Below are 16571 nucleotides of genomic sequence, written 5' to 3' on the forward strand. Positions count from 1 at the left end.
TAATGAGGTAATATCAACATGAGATCATATGTCATACTTTCAGTTTTCTCCATCGGGGTTTTTAGGAAAGTATATACGACATATTTATTGACCACTTAATTCTATGAGTTTTCTCGTATTGAGTTAAAAGAGGCAATAACCATTATATGTTGCATCATTTTTCTCCTTATTTTTCCCATTGGGTTTGAAGGAGTTTTAGCAACATATCAAACACCTATCTCCTTATATTTTTCCCACAGGGTTTTTAGAGGAGCTTTTTCAAGATGATGATGCTTACACAAACAAGCATGGATTAGGGGGAGTGTTATGATTAATTAATTATGTTAATCCTTGCTTTTCTTAATTACCAAGGCAGTTAATTTTGGCATGTCGGTTGCTTATGTCCCTTTGTACAGACACCCCTTGGAGGCACCCTTTGTAATCCTATATAAGACATCATCATCAATGAAAAGGAGACAGTTGAATCATTTGTTGTCTCTCTTGTTTGTTTCTCGATTCCATTCAACAACGATAACTGGCGAAGCTCGGATATGTCTTCGTGGACGTTTTCCCAACGATTTTTTAATAGTCCAAAAATGTTCGGTTGCCAGTACCCGGTATAATTGATTTAAAGTGTTAAACAAATGCCAACCCTAGAACATTGGCTAGCCTCGGATGGAAAGGAGAAACAGCAGGTAAATAGCATGGTGGTCTACGAGTGCGAAGTTTGTGTGCTCGGGCATCATGGTGCCTTTTGTTTAAAAAAATCAAAAATCATAATTAAAAGTTTCAAAAAATACATAAAATAATTCTGTGGAAACTTGTATGTATTCACTACTGATCCATAAATTTTGTTTTGAAAAAAATGTAATTTGTAAGCTGTAAAAAAACAAATTTCCGGCCCAAAAACAAAAAAATCCAGCCCATTTGAAAATATATATTTGTTTTTTTTATGTACGCCACGTGTAAATGTAAAATGAAATGAATTTTTGCACATGTGCAGTATATATGCATGTGCATGTTTGTAAAAAGTTTTGAACTTTTTTGTGCAATAAAAAAATGCTTTTTTGAAACAGGCACCATGGTGCCATGCATAACTACGAATATTCCAGTGGTCTAGTCTCTACTAGCACATATGATATGTTGTAAGCAATTTCACCATATTGCATGACAAGTTAGCAGCACAATTAGGTGACGTCTCCAATAATTTCAGAGGCAACTTGCATCATTGTTAGAAAAGTTTTCGTTGATCTTAGTTCATATATGTTGATGTATAAATAAAAAATCATAATTGATTCATGAATAACTGAGCAGTGTTACAAACTTGATTCTTTTAAATATTGAAGTTAATTTTTCAAAAATAATAAGCAAAATTCATAGGTGCTAGTAAACCAAATGTGCCATCAGCAACATCATTGTTAGACAAGTTTTTATCACTTGCAAATTCATATATGTTGATATAGAATAGTTTCATATGCAATGAAACTTGGCAACAGAGGTAAGACACTTAAGACCAAAAACTGGCTTTGCTTGAACATTTAATTTGTTTTTGACAAAAAACATCAAAACATACGCACATAGGGTCTACTATGAAGAGCTCGTCGCAACTAACGATGAAAACTGAATATTTTGATGTTTGATTTGAAAGTTGTACTCCCTTCGTTCACTTTAATATATAATTGAAAGTTGATTGAACAGTCTGAGGCAACCAACTGAATGACCTTTAATTTGAGTTAGGTATCCATTATGAAACAATGACTACTACTCTCGTTTGCGCATCAAGGCTTCTACAACAGGAATCATTCGATGTTGTTCTTTGACATTTAACCATCTGTTCATAGAAAAAAGTGCAGAGGATTAATCACTGAAGTAAAATGTGATGTAGACACATGGGTGTCAGGTATAGGAACATACTCCCTCTATCCCGGAAGAACTGTCGCAGCTCTTAACTAACTCATGCACAATTGTGGTTAAGAGCTGCTACATTTTTTTGGGACAGAGGGAGGACAAAGTACTGCTATAAGACTATCAAGTGAAAGCTTGGCGCAAACATGATGGGTGCTACTGCCATTTAAAAAGAAGCAGCTAGTGTTCACCATGTGTACCTAATGATATGGCAGGTAGAGCTGTACATAAGCCACATGATGCTAAAACTGTACCCACAAAATAAGAGTTCTCTACAATACTCGGGCCCCTCGAGTTTCCTTCTAATATTTGAACTTCCAGAACATTGACGAGTGAGAAGCATCCACAGCATAGCGCAAACTGTCAGAATCACGGTCCATATGGCCATAACCCTCAGCCTCTGCTATCAACAACGCCAACAAATCCTTGTGACGCGATTGTTTCTTTTGAAGCACGCGAATGTAGGCAGATAGTCCAAGCCAATTAGTTTCTTTGCGTCTTAGCTTTAGAACTGGGCGCACATCGGATTGCAGCTCCATACCTTGCATACGGCTGACAATCAGACTATGCATGTACCTATTCAACGGAAGAAGCGATTAGAAAGTTATACCTTGTTAGATGAAGTAAGTGGATAGATAGTAGTAAAAAGATAAAGCACTTCTACGTAGTTTGTTGTATCACAATAAATGTCGAGAGAAATGTAATACCTGAAGGTGTTCTTAATGACATGCAGCAACTCTGGTTTGCTTATGCTGGAATAAGGCATGCTCCGCATATAGGAATGGAACTTCATTGCGCATAACAGGAAGGCTTGATATATATTCAGTCTTACAGTGCCCAGTGAGTTGATATTGGAGTCGTAGAAAATGGGATGGCACTTCGGACGCATATAATGACATAGCTTGCTGCTAAGGTACTTCATGGAAGAATGCATCTTCACAGTGATCGTGGAGATGATTGTAATGCCTAAATACCTGTTTGATAAATGGGCATGGTCATTATTAATTATTAGTTCTTCAACAGCTTTTAATTAGGAAAAATAGTTTGTGAATACTCGTAAAATTAGGAAATAAAGCAAATGGACACCTTTGTAAAATTTACAAAATTTGCTAACAGAAGCACTGGAACTCGTGTGCTCTACTGTAAGTTCTCAACAAGCTTTTTAAAATAGACAAAAAACGAGTAGAATCTTGTATCAACATTTCAACTTATGTAATTGCCTGTGGTTTAAAAGAAATACATAACTATGATTAATCCAGGTTTCAACAAAAAGATGGCAGAACCACAGCGGTGGTCAATTTATTTCTCAGGGTTATAAACAGGTCAACTGTCCTAGATCCATGTTCTACATCTCATAAGATGACCTCAATATTGATGAACTGAATCAACAAATTAAAACTAGAAACAGACAGACATACCTTGTATAATCAGCTTGAATTTCTAAATTTTCACAGTTTATAAGCAAACCACTCCATGGTATGAAAGTGACTCCATCATCGCCCCTGTAGAGCCTATTATCACACTGCTCGTTGTCTCCAATGTTGAAATTATAACCATATTTGCTGTCATTCATGTAGGTATTGTAGTACACAAAACCTCTCCTCATCCTATTAAAGAAATTCAAAGCATGCTTCTTTGAGAGAGAGATAAACATGAAGTCATCAATGAACCTCATCATTAAAAAGTCCGGTTCTGAAAGAGCATCTCCTGAATTTCCATCATGCAGAAAATTCAGTATCACAGAATTCTCAAGGTGGCCATAGTATAGGGAACAAAGGTTGGGAGATAACTTGTTTCCTTGAGCAATTCCTACTTGCTGCAAGTAAAACTTTTGCCCAATCTTCAGAATATTGCACTTGACTTGTTCGAAAAGGACACGTTGAAGCTCTTCCTTCCGGATTGTACTAACAGTTCCCTGATTCACACAAAAGGTAGAGCTTTAAGATATTCTGTTGGTCAACACTTGTATTCTGTGTAAGAAACAAACAATCAGAAGTACACAGATTGTCAAAAAAGATTGGGCAACAGCATGGGCAAGCAAAAACTGAAAACATGTTCCAAAATCACTTTCTACTCCCTTAGCCCTTCTCGCAGCTAATGGACCATGGATTTAACTTCGGTGAAACTTCAATCAAGTTTCATGAAACTTACATATCTTGGTAGAGGACGAAACATGGCAATTATCTGCCGAAAAAATTGGTCAAATTTGAAAAATAAGCTCATCGTTCACCGTCCTCACAAAGGCAAGACACCTAATCTGATATGTTTGTGTATTAGGTTAACAAACCAGATGACAAATGTGACCTATGCAGATATACTAGAAATCTGATTGCTCATAAGAAGTTCCAAAGTGATTATCTGAACATGGATGTGTAAACCCTTTTAGAAGCAAAGATTGTATGCATACATCATACATCAATGCAACTGTGTGATCACAGCTTTACTTACCAGATGGATTACATACTTCCATCAAAGAACTCACCCCAGAAGTATGTACCAGAATATATAACATCGCTAGCAGATATTTATTATTTATGTTCCATAATTAGTAGGTCCTGTGGAAAACTTTTCTTTTTGCATTAGACTTCCATAAACATGAAGGTGGAAATGCAAAGCTGACCCCCTAACTAAATGGGATAGACAAAACATTACAATTTCAGTAGCTTTCGCCATTAGTGACAAGCATTTGCATATTCAAGTGGTTGTTACATATACTACTTAACATCAGTCACGTTCAGTAACAAGTCAAACCCCAGAACAAATGGAACGAGCTCTGATACAGTACCTGATCAACTAGAATGCCACCACCTGATAATGGCTGGATTGAGAAATCATTAATATTGTTCCCGTTGCTGACAGAGACATTTGAATCATAGCGGTAAGCCACATTCTTAGACCTACTGTAAATTACTTTGGTACATTTTCTCAAGGCATACTCATCACCTTTCAGAACATCATCCATAATTTTCAGTAGCACGTCATGATTAACACAATCAAATGCCTTAGATACATCAGCAACCACAATATATATCTTTGACTCCTTCAACTGTCCTCTTACTGAAGACATAAAACTGGAAAGGTTTTTGTAAACACCATCATAATCAAAAACAGAAGAACCAAACATCTCTGGGTTATCATCCCTTAATTTTTTAATAACTAAATGACACTTGTTGAGAGTGCCATCCTTTGACTGAGCTTTAAAATTTACTAACGGTCTGATATCTTTTGCTTTTGGAAGAAATCTCACTCTTGAAGAACGGTACAAATGTTTTATTGCTCTCCTTGATGTACCACACAGAATCTTGAAGCTCTGCGCATTTAAGGAAGCAACAGTATTGCTAGTTAGGTTCCTCCACACTGACTTTGGATAATAGAAAACATCATATCGCTTTGTTTCTCTTTCTGTAACATAAAAGTATGTATTGATCAATGGGATCACAATGTCAGAAAATAACCAGCTAATCCAACAATGCAAGAGATTGTTCTGTTTCTGCTCCTCCATGCCATTTGACAGCCCAGTCTCTTCTCTAAGTAGTACAGAACAAAAGCAACCAGTGAATCCAATTTTTGATAGCCAAGAATATTCTGGTGCTTTCAACTCACCAATACAATCAGTTACTTGAAATGTTTCAAACCTACGTAACCTTATAAACTTCCAAATGTTCATCCTTAAAGCTCTCTTACTAGAAGGATTCCCTAAAAAAGGCTGTGGTATGATACGTGTCAACACTGCCCAGACAAAGGATACTACTTGCTGATGTGTACTGTAAGCTTCCAACCGAGCAAAAGATTCATCGCGATATGCTGATTTTCCTCCTGTTGAATATTGCATGTTGCCTGAAGAGAACCCATCTTTTGCCACCTGCTTTATATTATATAAGAGAATATGACATCATTCTTCTAGTTTCACATTAATACGTCTGTGCCATTTGAACCAAATAAACAATATACCAGCCTGTCTAGAATGAAACGTCTTAACAGATACATAATGCTGCATTATTCAATAATTCGCTTTTGCATGTTTCACCAGCATAACATTAACAGTTAAGAGGCCAGTATGTCATGCCCTAACAAAAACATTTTTTCCCCATTCTAATCAGATGAAAAGTAGGATGGGGATGTTTCTCCTCTCTAAGAGTCAAAGTATATGAGCAGAATCAGTTATGCTGAACCAGTGACAGTGGGCCGCAGTTTGCCACACTTGACACTAGATTGTGGCAAACTGTAGAAAGCAACAAAAACAAGCCTTGTAATTTCAACAGTTAAAGACAATAACTACAGGATAGTTCAGACAAAAGGATAAAAGAGAAGGCAAAATAGTCATAAACTGTTTCATTGTTTGATTCTTAATAATAGTACTCAAAAGTGGCTTAATTGTTAAAAAGTACCTTAGACTTGACAGAACAATGCTTCAGAAATAGTTTCTTGTACTGGCAGCGTTTAGAATTCCTTTTGAGATTTTTCACTAATTGAAGCAGCCAATGATACCTGGTAACAGGAATCATTAACCACTTAAAATAATAGAGCCAGATAGATGAAAAATTGAAAAGATGAAGTGATAAACACATTATCCTGCATAAGTGTGACAACGAGCGGGAAAGTAATATTTTCAGAATAACGATCGATATCATGGCCTCCATTAATGCATTTGCAGTGGCTTACATAAGGTTAACATGTGTGATTAAAAAAAAGGATGGGAACGGAGCAAAAATACAGAGACATTTTTAAAGAGTAGTGTATAATGTATATATCTCCATATGCCCTTCAGCACAAGATACAAAGGCCCGCGCGATTGTTTACATGTATCTTATATTCTTATTGCAACAGAGGAAAACTGATTCACTCTTTCCTGTTAATAAAAGAACAAAATTGTGTCATGACGCACCTCCTCATCCAATGGTGACAAATTGAAACCTTTAAGATACTTTATTTGCCTGGCAGTAGGCCACTAATATATTGTCGTTACTTTGGATTAGTAAGTTACATAAAATATCTAGTACCTCAAACAGAAGTTTTCAGTGGTACCATGTGTTTGACAGAGGAAGGTGAAATTGAGATCCTTACTTACTGTCTAAAAGCTTATGTGCAAAGTTACTCAAAATGCTGAAATGTCAACGTTGGCTAGTGGCAATATAGTACAAATTAAATATGTTACTCACAGGCAATTAGAATTTGGTGTGGAAGATCCATGGCAATCACATTGGAAGAACTTTATGCAGCATTCCTTGATTCCAAATATGCGCTTTAATAGAGACAGTGCATCTGGTCCTTTCCTTTTATTTGCCAAGTCTAACAGTATCAAGGAAAGTTTGAAGAAGATACTATGACGAATAATATATACAACATACATATTAATACACGGTAAGAGTTGCCAAGTGCCATCTGTGAACCTCCAAATGTCAGCACTCAACAATCTAGTGCTTTAGTTTTTCTCCATCATGTAACATCTTCTAAAATGTAGGTCTTCAAAAGAGTAAGTATAAAATACAGAGGAAACACATGCAACAAAAGAAGTATTAACATATAACAAAACAAACACATACCAGAGCTACGAAATAATATCCACAAGACCTTTTTAGCAGAAGAAATTAGCCTGGAATGAACTGATTTTGGTTTTTCATATAGCACACATTCATGCATATCATTTGAAGGGACAACTAAGAAATTGATTAATGTAAATTATTTAGAAGTTATTTGGAACAATTCGTAAGTTCCCTCCAAGTAACATAGTAGATAATGAAAAGTTGCAACTAGGTGTTCACTCCGCCTCCAAAATTTTGAACTGATTTAACCTCGGATCCATAGTTGCAAGCCTCATATTTGAAGAAAATATATTTAGATAGCACATCTCTATCAAAATAGGAACAGTATACTTTATTTACAATATGGCTGGATGTCTGTAAATCAGATGATGTGGTCAATGGTAACTAGGAAAACGTTACAGTGAATACACCATACGGGATACATAGCAAAATTATCAAGGGAATGGTGCCAACATACTGTGATAGATTACACCTAGTGACATACACATGGAACAAAAGCTCCAAAAAATATCTCAAGTTGCTATGTAAGTCGCCAATTATTTCATAACTTCCACACAGAACCTTTGCTCCCCTCCACTGATACTCCCCCAACGAGAAAGGCAAAAAAAAAAACTGAGAGTAGGTTTCGTTCTCCACTTACTGCAACTTTAGAACTATTCTGTTGACAATAATTGCAGGGTACCATTTCAAAAGATTGGCACACTTCAAGCTTTGGAAGGTACTAAAATAGCAATAGGATACTGCTGCGGTGGAAGACATTCTCAGATATTCTTTTGTTATAGAAAATGGCTTGTCTTGGTATCAAAGAATCTACTGACACACATTTCGAAGCATTCAACATTAAGCAATTGAAGCAGATGGAACCAACCTGCAAGTAAAAAATATGTTGAGGAAACAACAGCAACATAAAAACTGCAGGTGGTTGTGTAGCAAGTCAATTGATCAGTGCTTCTGAATTTCAAGAACACTCCAAGTAGAAACACACAAAGCCCACTATCAAACAGCAGATAGCAATGTCCACAAAAATTGCAAAAAAAAAAAGAGTCACATGCTGCACTTAGTAGGTTGCAGTTTTGGCAAGTTCCACCGCGTGGGCATACAGTATTCACCTTTTCTGGTGACTGGAGAGGTAATGGATACCAGTGACTAATGCTGTAGCTCTAGAGTTTAATATCTGTTTCAGTATTATTGATCAAAACACAATGGTGGCCTCTCTTTAGAGATTTTAAAAAACAATAAATTCGTAAGGATATGGCAAGCAGCTAAATACTCGGAAACAAGCTCAAACTAATTAGATAGATATCCTGGCTGACTTAGCTAGAAAGTCACTGTCCCTTGGGGGGGAGGGGGGGGGCCGCACCACACATTTACCAATAGAGAAGCTTGTCAACATCGTCTGAGATGCTTTGAGCATATTCAGCACAGGCCTCATCAAGCTCCGGTGCATAGCGGACGGTTAAAGCATGCCGATAATGTCAAGAGAGGTCAGGGTAGACCAAACTTGACATGGGAGGAGTCCGTAAAGAGAGATATGAAGGACTGAAATATCACCAAAGAACTAGCAATGGACAGGGGTGCGAGGAAAAAAGCAATCCACGTGCCAGAACCATGAGTTGTTTTGAGATCTTATGGGTTTCAACTCTAGCCTACCCCAACTAGTTTGGGTCTAAAGGCTTTGTTGTTGTATCGGTTAATGAGATCTACTAGAGATGCCAGGCTCACCCAGCAGCGAAATTTTGTATAAGTTATGTAGAGAAGCTCATTTGGGGCACACGGTCATATGGAATTCAAAGAAGGGTAGTATATAATCCCAACGGTTAGACACGGAGGAAGGCAAAAGGGACATCTATAAGATGGCCAAGATCCGAGAGAGGAAGACGAGGGATGTTGACCAAATCAAGTGCATCAAGGACGGAGCAGATCAACTCTTGGTGAAGAACGATGAGATTAAGCATACATGGCGGGGGTACTTTGACAAGTTGTTCAATGGGGAGAGTGAGAGCTCTACCATTGATCTGGACGACTCCTTTGATAATACTAGTAGGCGTTTTGTGCGGCGAATCCAGGAGTCGGAGGTCAAGGAGGCTTTAAAGAGGATGAAAGGAGGCAAGGCGATGGGCCCTGATTGTATCCCCATTGAGGTGTGGAGAGGCCTCGGGGACATAGCTATAGTATGGCTAACCAAACTTTTCAACCTCATTTTTCAGGCAAACAAGATGTTAGAAGAATGTAGACGAAGTATATTAGTACCAATCTTCAAGAACAAGGGGGATGTTCAGAGTTGTACTAATTACCGTGAAATTAAACTGATGAGCCATACAATGAAGCTATGGATAGTCATTGAGCACCGCTTAAGAAGAATGACAAGCGTGACCAAAAATCAGTTTGGTTTCATGCCTGGGAGGTCGACCATGGAAGCTATTTTCTTGGCACGACAACTTATGGAGAGATATAGGGAGCAAAAGAAGGACCTGCATATGGTGTTCATTGACTTGGAGAAGGCCTATGACAAGATACCGCGGAATGTTATGTGATAAGCCTTGGAGAAACACAAAGTCCCAGCAAAGTACATTACCCTCATCAAAGACATGTACGATAATGTTGTGACAAGTGTTCGAACAAGTGATGGCAACACTGATGACTTTCCGATTAAGATAGAACTGCATCAGGGGTAAGCTTTGAGCCCTTATCTTTTTGCCTTGGTGATGGATGAGGTCACAAGGGATATACAAGGAGATATCCCATGGTGTATGCTCTTTGCGGACGATGTGGTGCTAGTCGATGATAGTCGAATGGGGGTCAACAGGAAGTTGGAGTTATGAAGGCAAACCTTGGAATCGAAAGGTTTTAGGCTTAGTAGGACTAAAACCGAGTACATGAGGTGCGCTTTAAGTACTACAATGCACGAGGAGGAGGAGGATGTAAGCCTTGATCGTCAGGTGGTGCCTCAGAAGGACACCTTCCGATATTTGGGGTCAATGTTGCAGAAGGATGGGGATATCGATGAAGATGTGAACCATTGAATTAAAGTCGGATGGATGAAATGGCGCCAAGCTTCTGGCACTGTTTGTGACAAGAGGGTGCCACAAAAGCTAAAAGGCAAGTTCTATAGGACGGCGGTTCGACCCGCAATGTTGTATGGCGCTGAGTGTTGGCCGACTAAAAGGCGACATGTGCAACAGTTAGGTGTGGCGGAGATGCGCATGTTAAGATGGATGTGTGGCCACACGAGGAAGGACCGAATCCGGAATGATGATATACGAGATAGAGTTGGGGTAGCGCCAACTGAAGAGAAGCTTGTCCAACATCGTCTGAGATGGTTTGGGCATATTCAGCGCAGGCCTCCAGAAGCCACATTGCATAGTGGGCGGCTAAAGCATGCGGATAATGTCAAAAGAGGTCGGGGTAGACCGAACTTGACATGGAAAGAGTCTGTAAAGAGAGATCTGAAGGATTGGAGCATCACCAAAGAACTAACCATGGACAGGGGTGCGTGGAAGCTTGCTATCCATGTGCCAGAACCACAAGTTACTCGCGAGATCTTATGGGTTTCACCTCTAGCCTACCCCAACTTGTTTGGGACTAAAGGCTTTGTTGTTGTTGTTGTTGTAGTAGTAGTATATAAGCCCAATGAAAGGGATATTTTGTTAAAAAAAGGGGGTAACCAAGCCAAAAATAAATCACTAGAAACATTCGCTTAATTATCAAGCAAAAGTCAAGGTATCAAATGAAACAGGAACGGAAGAATGCATATAATCCTGAAGACATGGACTTGACTAAAATCACAAATTGTATCCTGCAATAGCACATCATGGTTCCAAATTTATGACTACCAAATATTTAATGCCCAAATATATGATTTTCATATGACTGGTTGAGAAATAGTCACAACAAAGATATGGTTTTCTGATCTATTTTGTATACCATGTAAGACCAAAGCCATTTCTTACACTGTTGTTCACACTGCATGCTGGTAAAATATGTGGTTGGGCAATGCAAAGAGGTGCTATTAAGGATTAATCATTCCATTGTCTCACTAACATGTGGCCCTAGGAAACTACTATATAAGTTGGAAACTATAATGTTACAACAGTAGACAAAAATCAAAATGAATGGAATAACTAATGATTTAGGCAGGTAGACAGACTTGAGCGTAAGCACAAAAGAAACGGTAATAATAAATAACAGGAGATTGGGAAGGAACTGACATTCAGTTGTGAGCAACTGGAGGGTCCTCCTTTGGGACTTGTACATTGGACTCCTGATTTACTGTAACCACACAATAGATCCAGGGAAGGACTAATTTCTAACACAGAACTAGGTGACTTCTTTGATGACAGGACAGGTACATTGCATGGCTCTTCAATTTGTGAAACAAATTCATCATTGTTCATTCCAAAAGAAATGTTATCTGCAGTAGGCTTCAAGGAGTGCGTTTGACCATTCACTCCAGCAGCTGAGCCATTTGATAAGAGATTACACATAGCAAAATTGCTGTCGTTTAATTTACTTAACTCTGTTAACTTATCTTCATTACAGATCTGCTTCTGCTTACTGCGGCGCTGCCAGCTGTACAATCTTTTTCTTTTCCTAGGCTTCCGGGTAAAGCAATTGGAACAGTTACATCCATCACTTGAACAATTAAGCTTTATAACTCTTTCAGCATCACAACTTCCAGAATTTTGTAGAGCGTCACATTTCTGAGTGTTATCTGAACAGTAAAACACAGAGTCTGAACTGTTGTCACAATTGCCTCTGGATATGTTTAGTTTCATCTTTGCATTACGCAACACGTCACACTGAGATCACAAAGACATGCAGTATCCGATCAGTTTATTAGAAAAAATATACCATAGCATTCACAGTGTGCTTGTTTGATAAAAGAACATTCGGCAGTGAGGTCATCAAGACATTTTAAGCATGTAGTATTACAGAACATTATCAAGAAATCCAACTCCTGGTTGAAGAAAACTCGGGACATGGTAATGAATTCTACAACAAACTGGGTGCTGCCATCTTGATTATTTGTATTCAAATGCTTAATCAGTTTGTTTACTTTTAAAATGCGGATATAAAACAAACCAGAGTAAACTACCAATTGTTTACACCACATAAAGAAAAGTCAAACTATTAAGAGTGATACTAATACAACGTTTCTTTTTCATTCCCAAAGTAATAGCATGTATGCAGAGACTTGTTTGGAATGAAAAAATGGAAGATTCTCTCGTCTATTGAAAACCTGAACCTGCGTGAGGAGCCTTATTTCCATGGCAGAACATCAGTCAAATAAAATTTATAATGTCATTTGGGTTAGTAACCACGTGCTAGGCCCAGCCATCCATAGCTGGTTTCGATTAAGGGATAAGATCCACCATTACAATTGGATTTTCTATTAATATGCCAATATATATTTATCTGACATAGTTTGAGTTGATAGGCCTCTATATATAGAGGACCTTTTCATGAATTAATCAAGCAAGAAAAATATAAATTAATTACTACTACCTCTGTACCAAATTATAAGACGTTTTTGCAGTTCAATTTGAACTGCAAAAACGTCTTATATTTCGGTACGGAGGGAGTAGTTTCCTACATCATCCCGGTCTCTGATCTCTCCTATCTCCTTGAAGACGAGCCGTCATAGCTATCTTTCTGGTGGTATTTATCCATCATCAACCCTAATGCATCAAGGTATGTTTAAATGGTTTTCGCTGTGCATGTGCCAGTCCAGACAGGTAGTATTTTTGTGTGCATGGAGAGTCATAGCCAAGTTGAAAAAAAATGTAACCTGAAGAGCTTCCAGACTGGGACCAACGATTTAAGTTGGCATAACAAGACACGGACCTACATTAAATAATCACTGGGCCACATGATTTGAACATAAATTCTTACCGTAGGGCATTTGACTGTCGTAGATCTGGATTGTTGTTTTCTTGCCATGGTACTGGCAAATATAGGCTTGTGCAGTACAATGTTGAGTGGAATACCAGTCACCTGAAAATAATCACTCTTTTTAACGGGCAAAAATACTGATGAATGCCTCAGAATATAGCACATGAGAAGATCCCCAATCTGAAAAACAACAAGTTTCTGTCAAGCAAAGAATATGAGGAACTTTACTAATCAAAGGAAAAGATTTCTTTTACACTTACTCGATGCAGGAGAATATTCCAGGATGAAGAAGAAACAAGGTTAGCCTGGCCACCCTAGTAAGCATAAAGATTTTAAAGCATTAATGAAACATATAAAAAGAGCAAAAAATAATTATACCGATGGATCAAGCATGTTGACTTTCCAATCCAAGAAAAGGTTGACCTTACCTACTAAGATTAAGCTCCGTATATAGCAAGGACATAGAGCAGTCAGGAGTGGTTATGGGGTTTACTGGTTTATATACGATTTTGAAAAGTTTTATATAGGTATAAAGCTCATACCATTTTCACATATCCAACAAAATGTCAACAAATATATTGATGGTCAAACACTAAGATCAAATGCACTCATTGTACGATGCCACTTATAAAGTTGAAAGAACGATGCCAAAGAAAAGTAGTACAGAACTTTGTACACAAAATTACATGGTATATTTTCACAACTGAAGAACCTAATCTGTTTACACGAATTGCAGACTGTCAATACCACATACCCACAAACATCAACAACCCTCATTGGCTGATTGCTACTGCAGATTGTTGATGGTTGGCTGGCTGCTTGGTGCTTGCAGATTGTTGCTATGCTGCTACTTTCTAGTCCTACTGCTTGCTGATGTTACTGCTTAGCATAGGTGCTTATTACTGCTCGCTATTGCTAGTTTGCTACTGCTTGCTAATTTGCTATTGCTACTGCTTGCTACTCCCTACGTTCCTAAATATAAGTCTTTGTAGAGATTCCACTAGTGACTACATGCAGAGTAAAATGAGTGAATCTACACTTTAAAATATGTCTATATACATCCATATGTAGTCTGTAGTGGAACCTCTAAAAAGACTTATATTTAGGAACAGAGGGAGTAGTTGGTACTGCTTGCTGATGTTGCTGCTACTGCCATTGATAATTGTATCTTCCTATATATCATGTTATATTAGTGGACTTCTGCATTGTTTGTCTACAGCCATTGATAATTCAGAATTGGAACTTGTTTGAACTTGGAAGTTTGGAACAAGGAAGCATTCATTTGGTAAAGCTCAAGCCAACTAGATGACTGTTTTCCACTTTCCATGCCTGTCTATCTCAAATTCACAAAGTCTAATATCATATGATGTATTTTGTATTTTGCATACACCGTGACGAGTTGAGCACCTGGATGATCATTTAGGACTTGAAAAGAGGCATGGAGGAAATCAGGCAACCAATGCGGCAGTACTTTGATCTCACCTCACATTTTATTAAGTTTTGTCTTTGTTACTTGTCAAGTTGTCATTTTATAAATAATTATTTATATATACTCGCCATATCACCGTATTGTTGTTTCTAGAAATTGATGTATCCCGTATCGCCGTATCGGTGCTTCATAGCACAAATCATTCGTCACCTTTCAAAAAACCAAAAATGGCATTCATCGTACCTGATGGATACCATTGCAGAGGACGTTCTTGGTTCTACGGGACCGATCCGTCAAGATCCAATTTATCGTCTCCCGAATGAGCTGGGGCGTACGTATCAACATGCAGGCAAACGAACGGCAGGCTCAGATATACACCCAACAACGAAACGACAAATCTAGCCACCCCAAGCACGACACGAACAGAGGATATATAGAAGGTTAAAAAAGATAACCTCGGCCTGCGAGTGCCCGGCGTTCCCAGGGGTGTACCGGGGCGGCGGGGGAGCGGCCGGCGCGGGCTCGACGGCGCAGACAGCGCGGGTGACGAGGCGGCGGTACGCGACGGGGTCGCCGTCGCGGAGGAGGTGCGCCCAGCGGCGGCACGCGAGGCACCCGGAGGGCGCGCCGCGGCAGACGGGGCAGGGGGCGCCGGGGGGCGGGGGCGGGGGCAGGAGCGCGAGGATCGCGCGACCGAGCGGGCGGGCGCGGGAGCCGTAGGCCAAGCGGAACTCCGGGCTGCCGCCTAACGCGCGACGGCGGTGCCGCCGCGCCATCGCGTGCGAGCGGGTCGCCGGCGGGGCGAACGATGGGGGAGGCGCCTGCGGGTGGGCGGGGAGCGGCGTTTGAGGCGGGATTTTGAAGCGGCGGGGCGGGTCAAAAAGTTTCCGCCAATTTTTCTCCCGTGCTCTCTTCTCGTGTTGGTTGGTTCGGCGGCGGTTCGTGCGCTTGCGTCGGGATTCGGGGGAGAAGTGGGCCTACTACGGTGTTACGTGCCAAGCGGGCGTGGGTGTTTTTTTTTTAAGGGAAAATTGCCGTTTTTATTCAACCATAGCTATTAATCTCCTCTGAAATTAAAGAAAGAAGAAAGTCTGATGGAGAATCCATTCAAATATGAATTGCGAAGCTTCCCTACACCTACCCTAGCTAGCTTATGCGCGGCCATATTACCCGAACGTCGAATCCATGTAACCTTGAACTCCTCAAACAAGCTAAGCAAGGTCTTGATCTCCTGTAACCAAGGCTTAATAGCGGACAGATTCCTCTCCGGGTGATTTATCTTTGCCACCGGTGCTTTGCTATCTGTACTATTAGGGTGCGTTTGGTTGCAGGGACATGCTAGGGTGGTTGAGGGCATCCCCAACCACCTGGTTAGGGATAGCCATTTTTTGTTTGGTTGAAAGGGTGGTGTTATCCCATGTTTTGTTTGGTTTGAGGGATATAAATGAAGGATAAGGGTGCGACCTCGGCAGTGCGAAGGAAGGAGACGACCGGTTGGTGACAGAGGAAGAGGAGGGGCCGCGACATGGAGGAAGGATAGGAGCGACCGACGACGCGGAGGTAGGAGAGGAGCGACCGGCGGCGCGGAGGTAGGAGAGGAGCTGCCGGCGACGCGGAGGAAGGAGAGGAGCGGGCCGACGGCGCGGAGGAAGTAGAGGAGCGGCCGGCGGCGCGGAGGAAGCAGAGGAGCGGTCGGCTACGCGGAGGGCGGAGAGGAGCGGCCGACGGCGCGGAAGGAGAGGAGCGACCGGCGGCGCGGAGGAAGGAAAGGAGCGGCCGACGGCGTGGAGGGCGGAGAGGAGCGACCGGCGACGCGAAGGAAG

General features: G+C 40.2%; 1 protein-coding gene across 3 annotated transcripts; it reads right to left on the reverse strand.

The window, feature by feature from the left end:
• Window positions 1-1480: 1480 nt before the first annotated feature.
• Window positions 1481-15524, reverse strand: LOC123410892 (telomerase reverse transcriptase). 3 transcript variants are annotated; one of them, XR_006613128.1, is made up of 13 exons: window positions 15204-15524; window positions 14992-15072; window positions 13580-13633; window positions 13320-13499; window positions 11636-12226; window positions 8169-8295; window positions 7044-7173; window positions 6273-6372; window positions 4670-5746; window positions 3303-3799; window positions 2592-2858; window positions 2085-2460; window positions 1481-1810 (listed from the first exon to the last, which is right to left on the reverse strand). XR_006613128.1 is itself a non-coding variant. In XM_045103819.1 (12 exons), exons 1-12 carry the CDS (start codon window positions 15522-15524, stop codon window positions 2187-2189), a joined length of 3699 nt encoding a protein of 1232 aa, XP_044959754.1. In that variant the 3' UTR covers window positions 2013-2186. The 3 variants fall into 3 exon arrangements, 2 of the variants coding, with proteins under 2 accessions (XP_044959754.1, XP_044959755.1); XM_045103819.1 differs by lacking the exon at window positions 1481-1810 and having other exon boundaries at window positions 2013-2460; XM_045103820.1 differs by lacking the exons at window positions 1481-1810; window positions 13580-13633; window positions 14992-15072; window positions 15204-15524 and having other exon boundaries at window positions 2013-2460; window positions 4670-5749; window positions 13320-13456.
• Between the last annotated feature and the right edge of the window lie 1047 nt (window positions 15525-16571).

The sequence above is a fragment of the Hordeum vulgare genome, chromosome 7H (assembly GCF_904849725.1).
Source record: "Hordeum vulgare subsp. vulgare chromosome 7H, MorexV3_pseudomolecules_assembly, whole genome shotgun sequence".
Lineage (NCBI taxonomy): Eukaryota > Viridiplantae > Streptophyta > Magnoliopsida > Poales > Poaceae > Hordeum > Hordeum vulgare.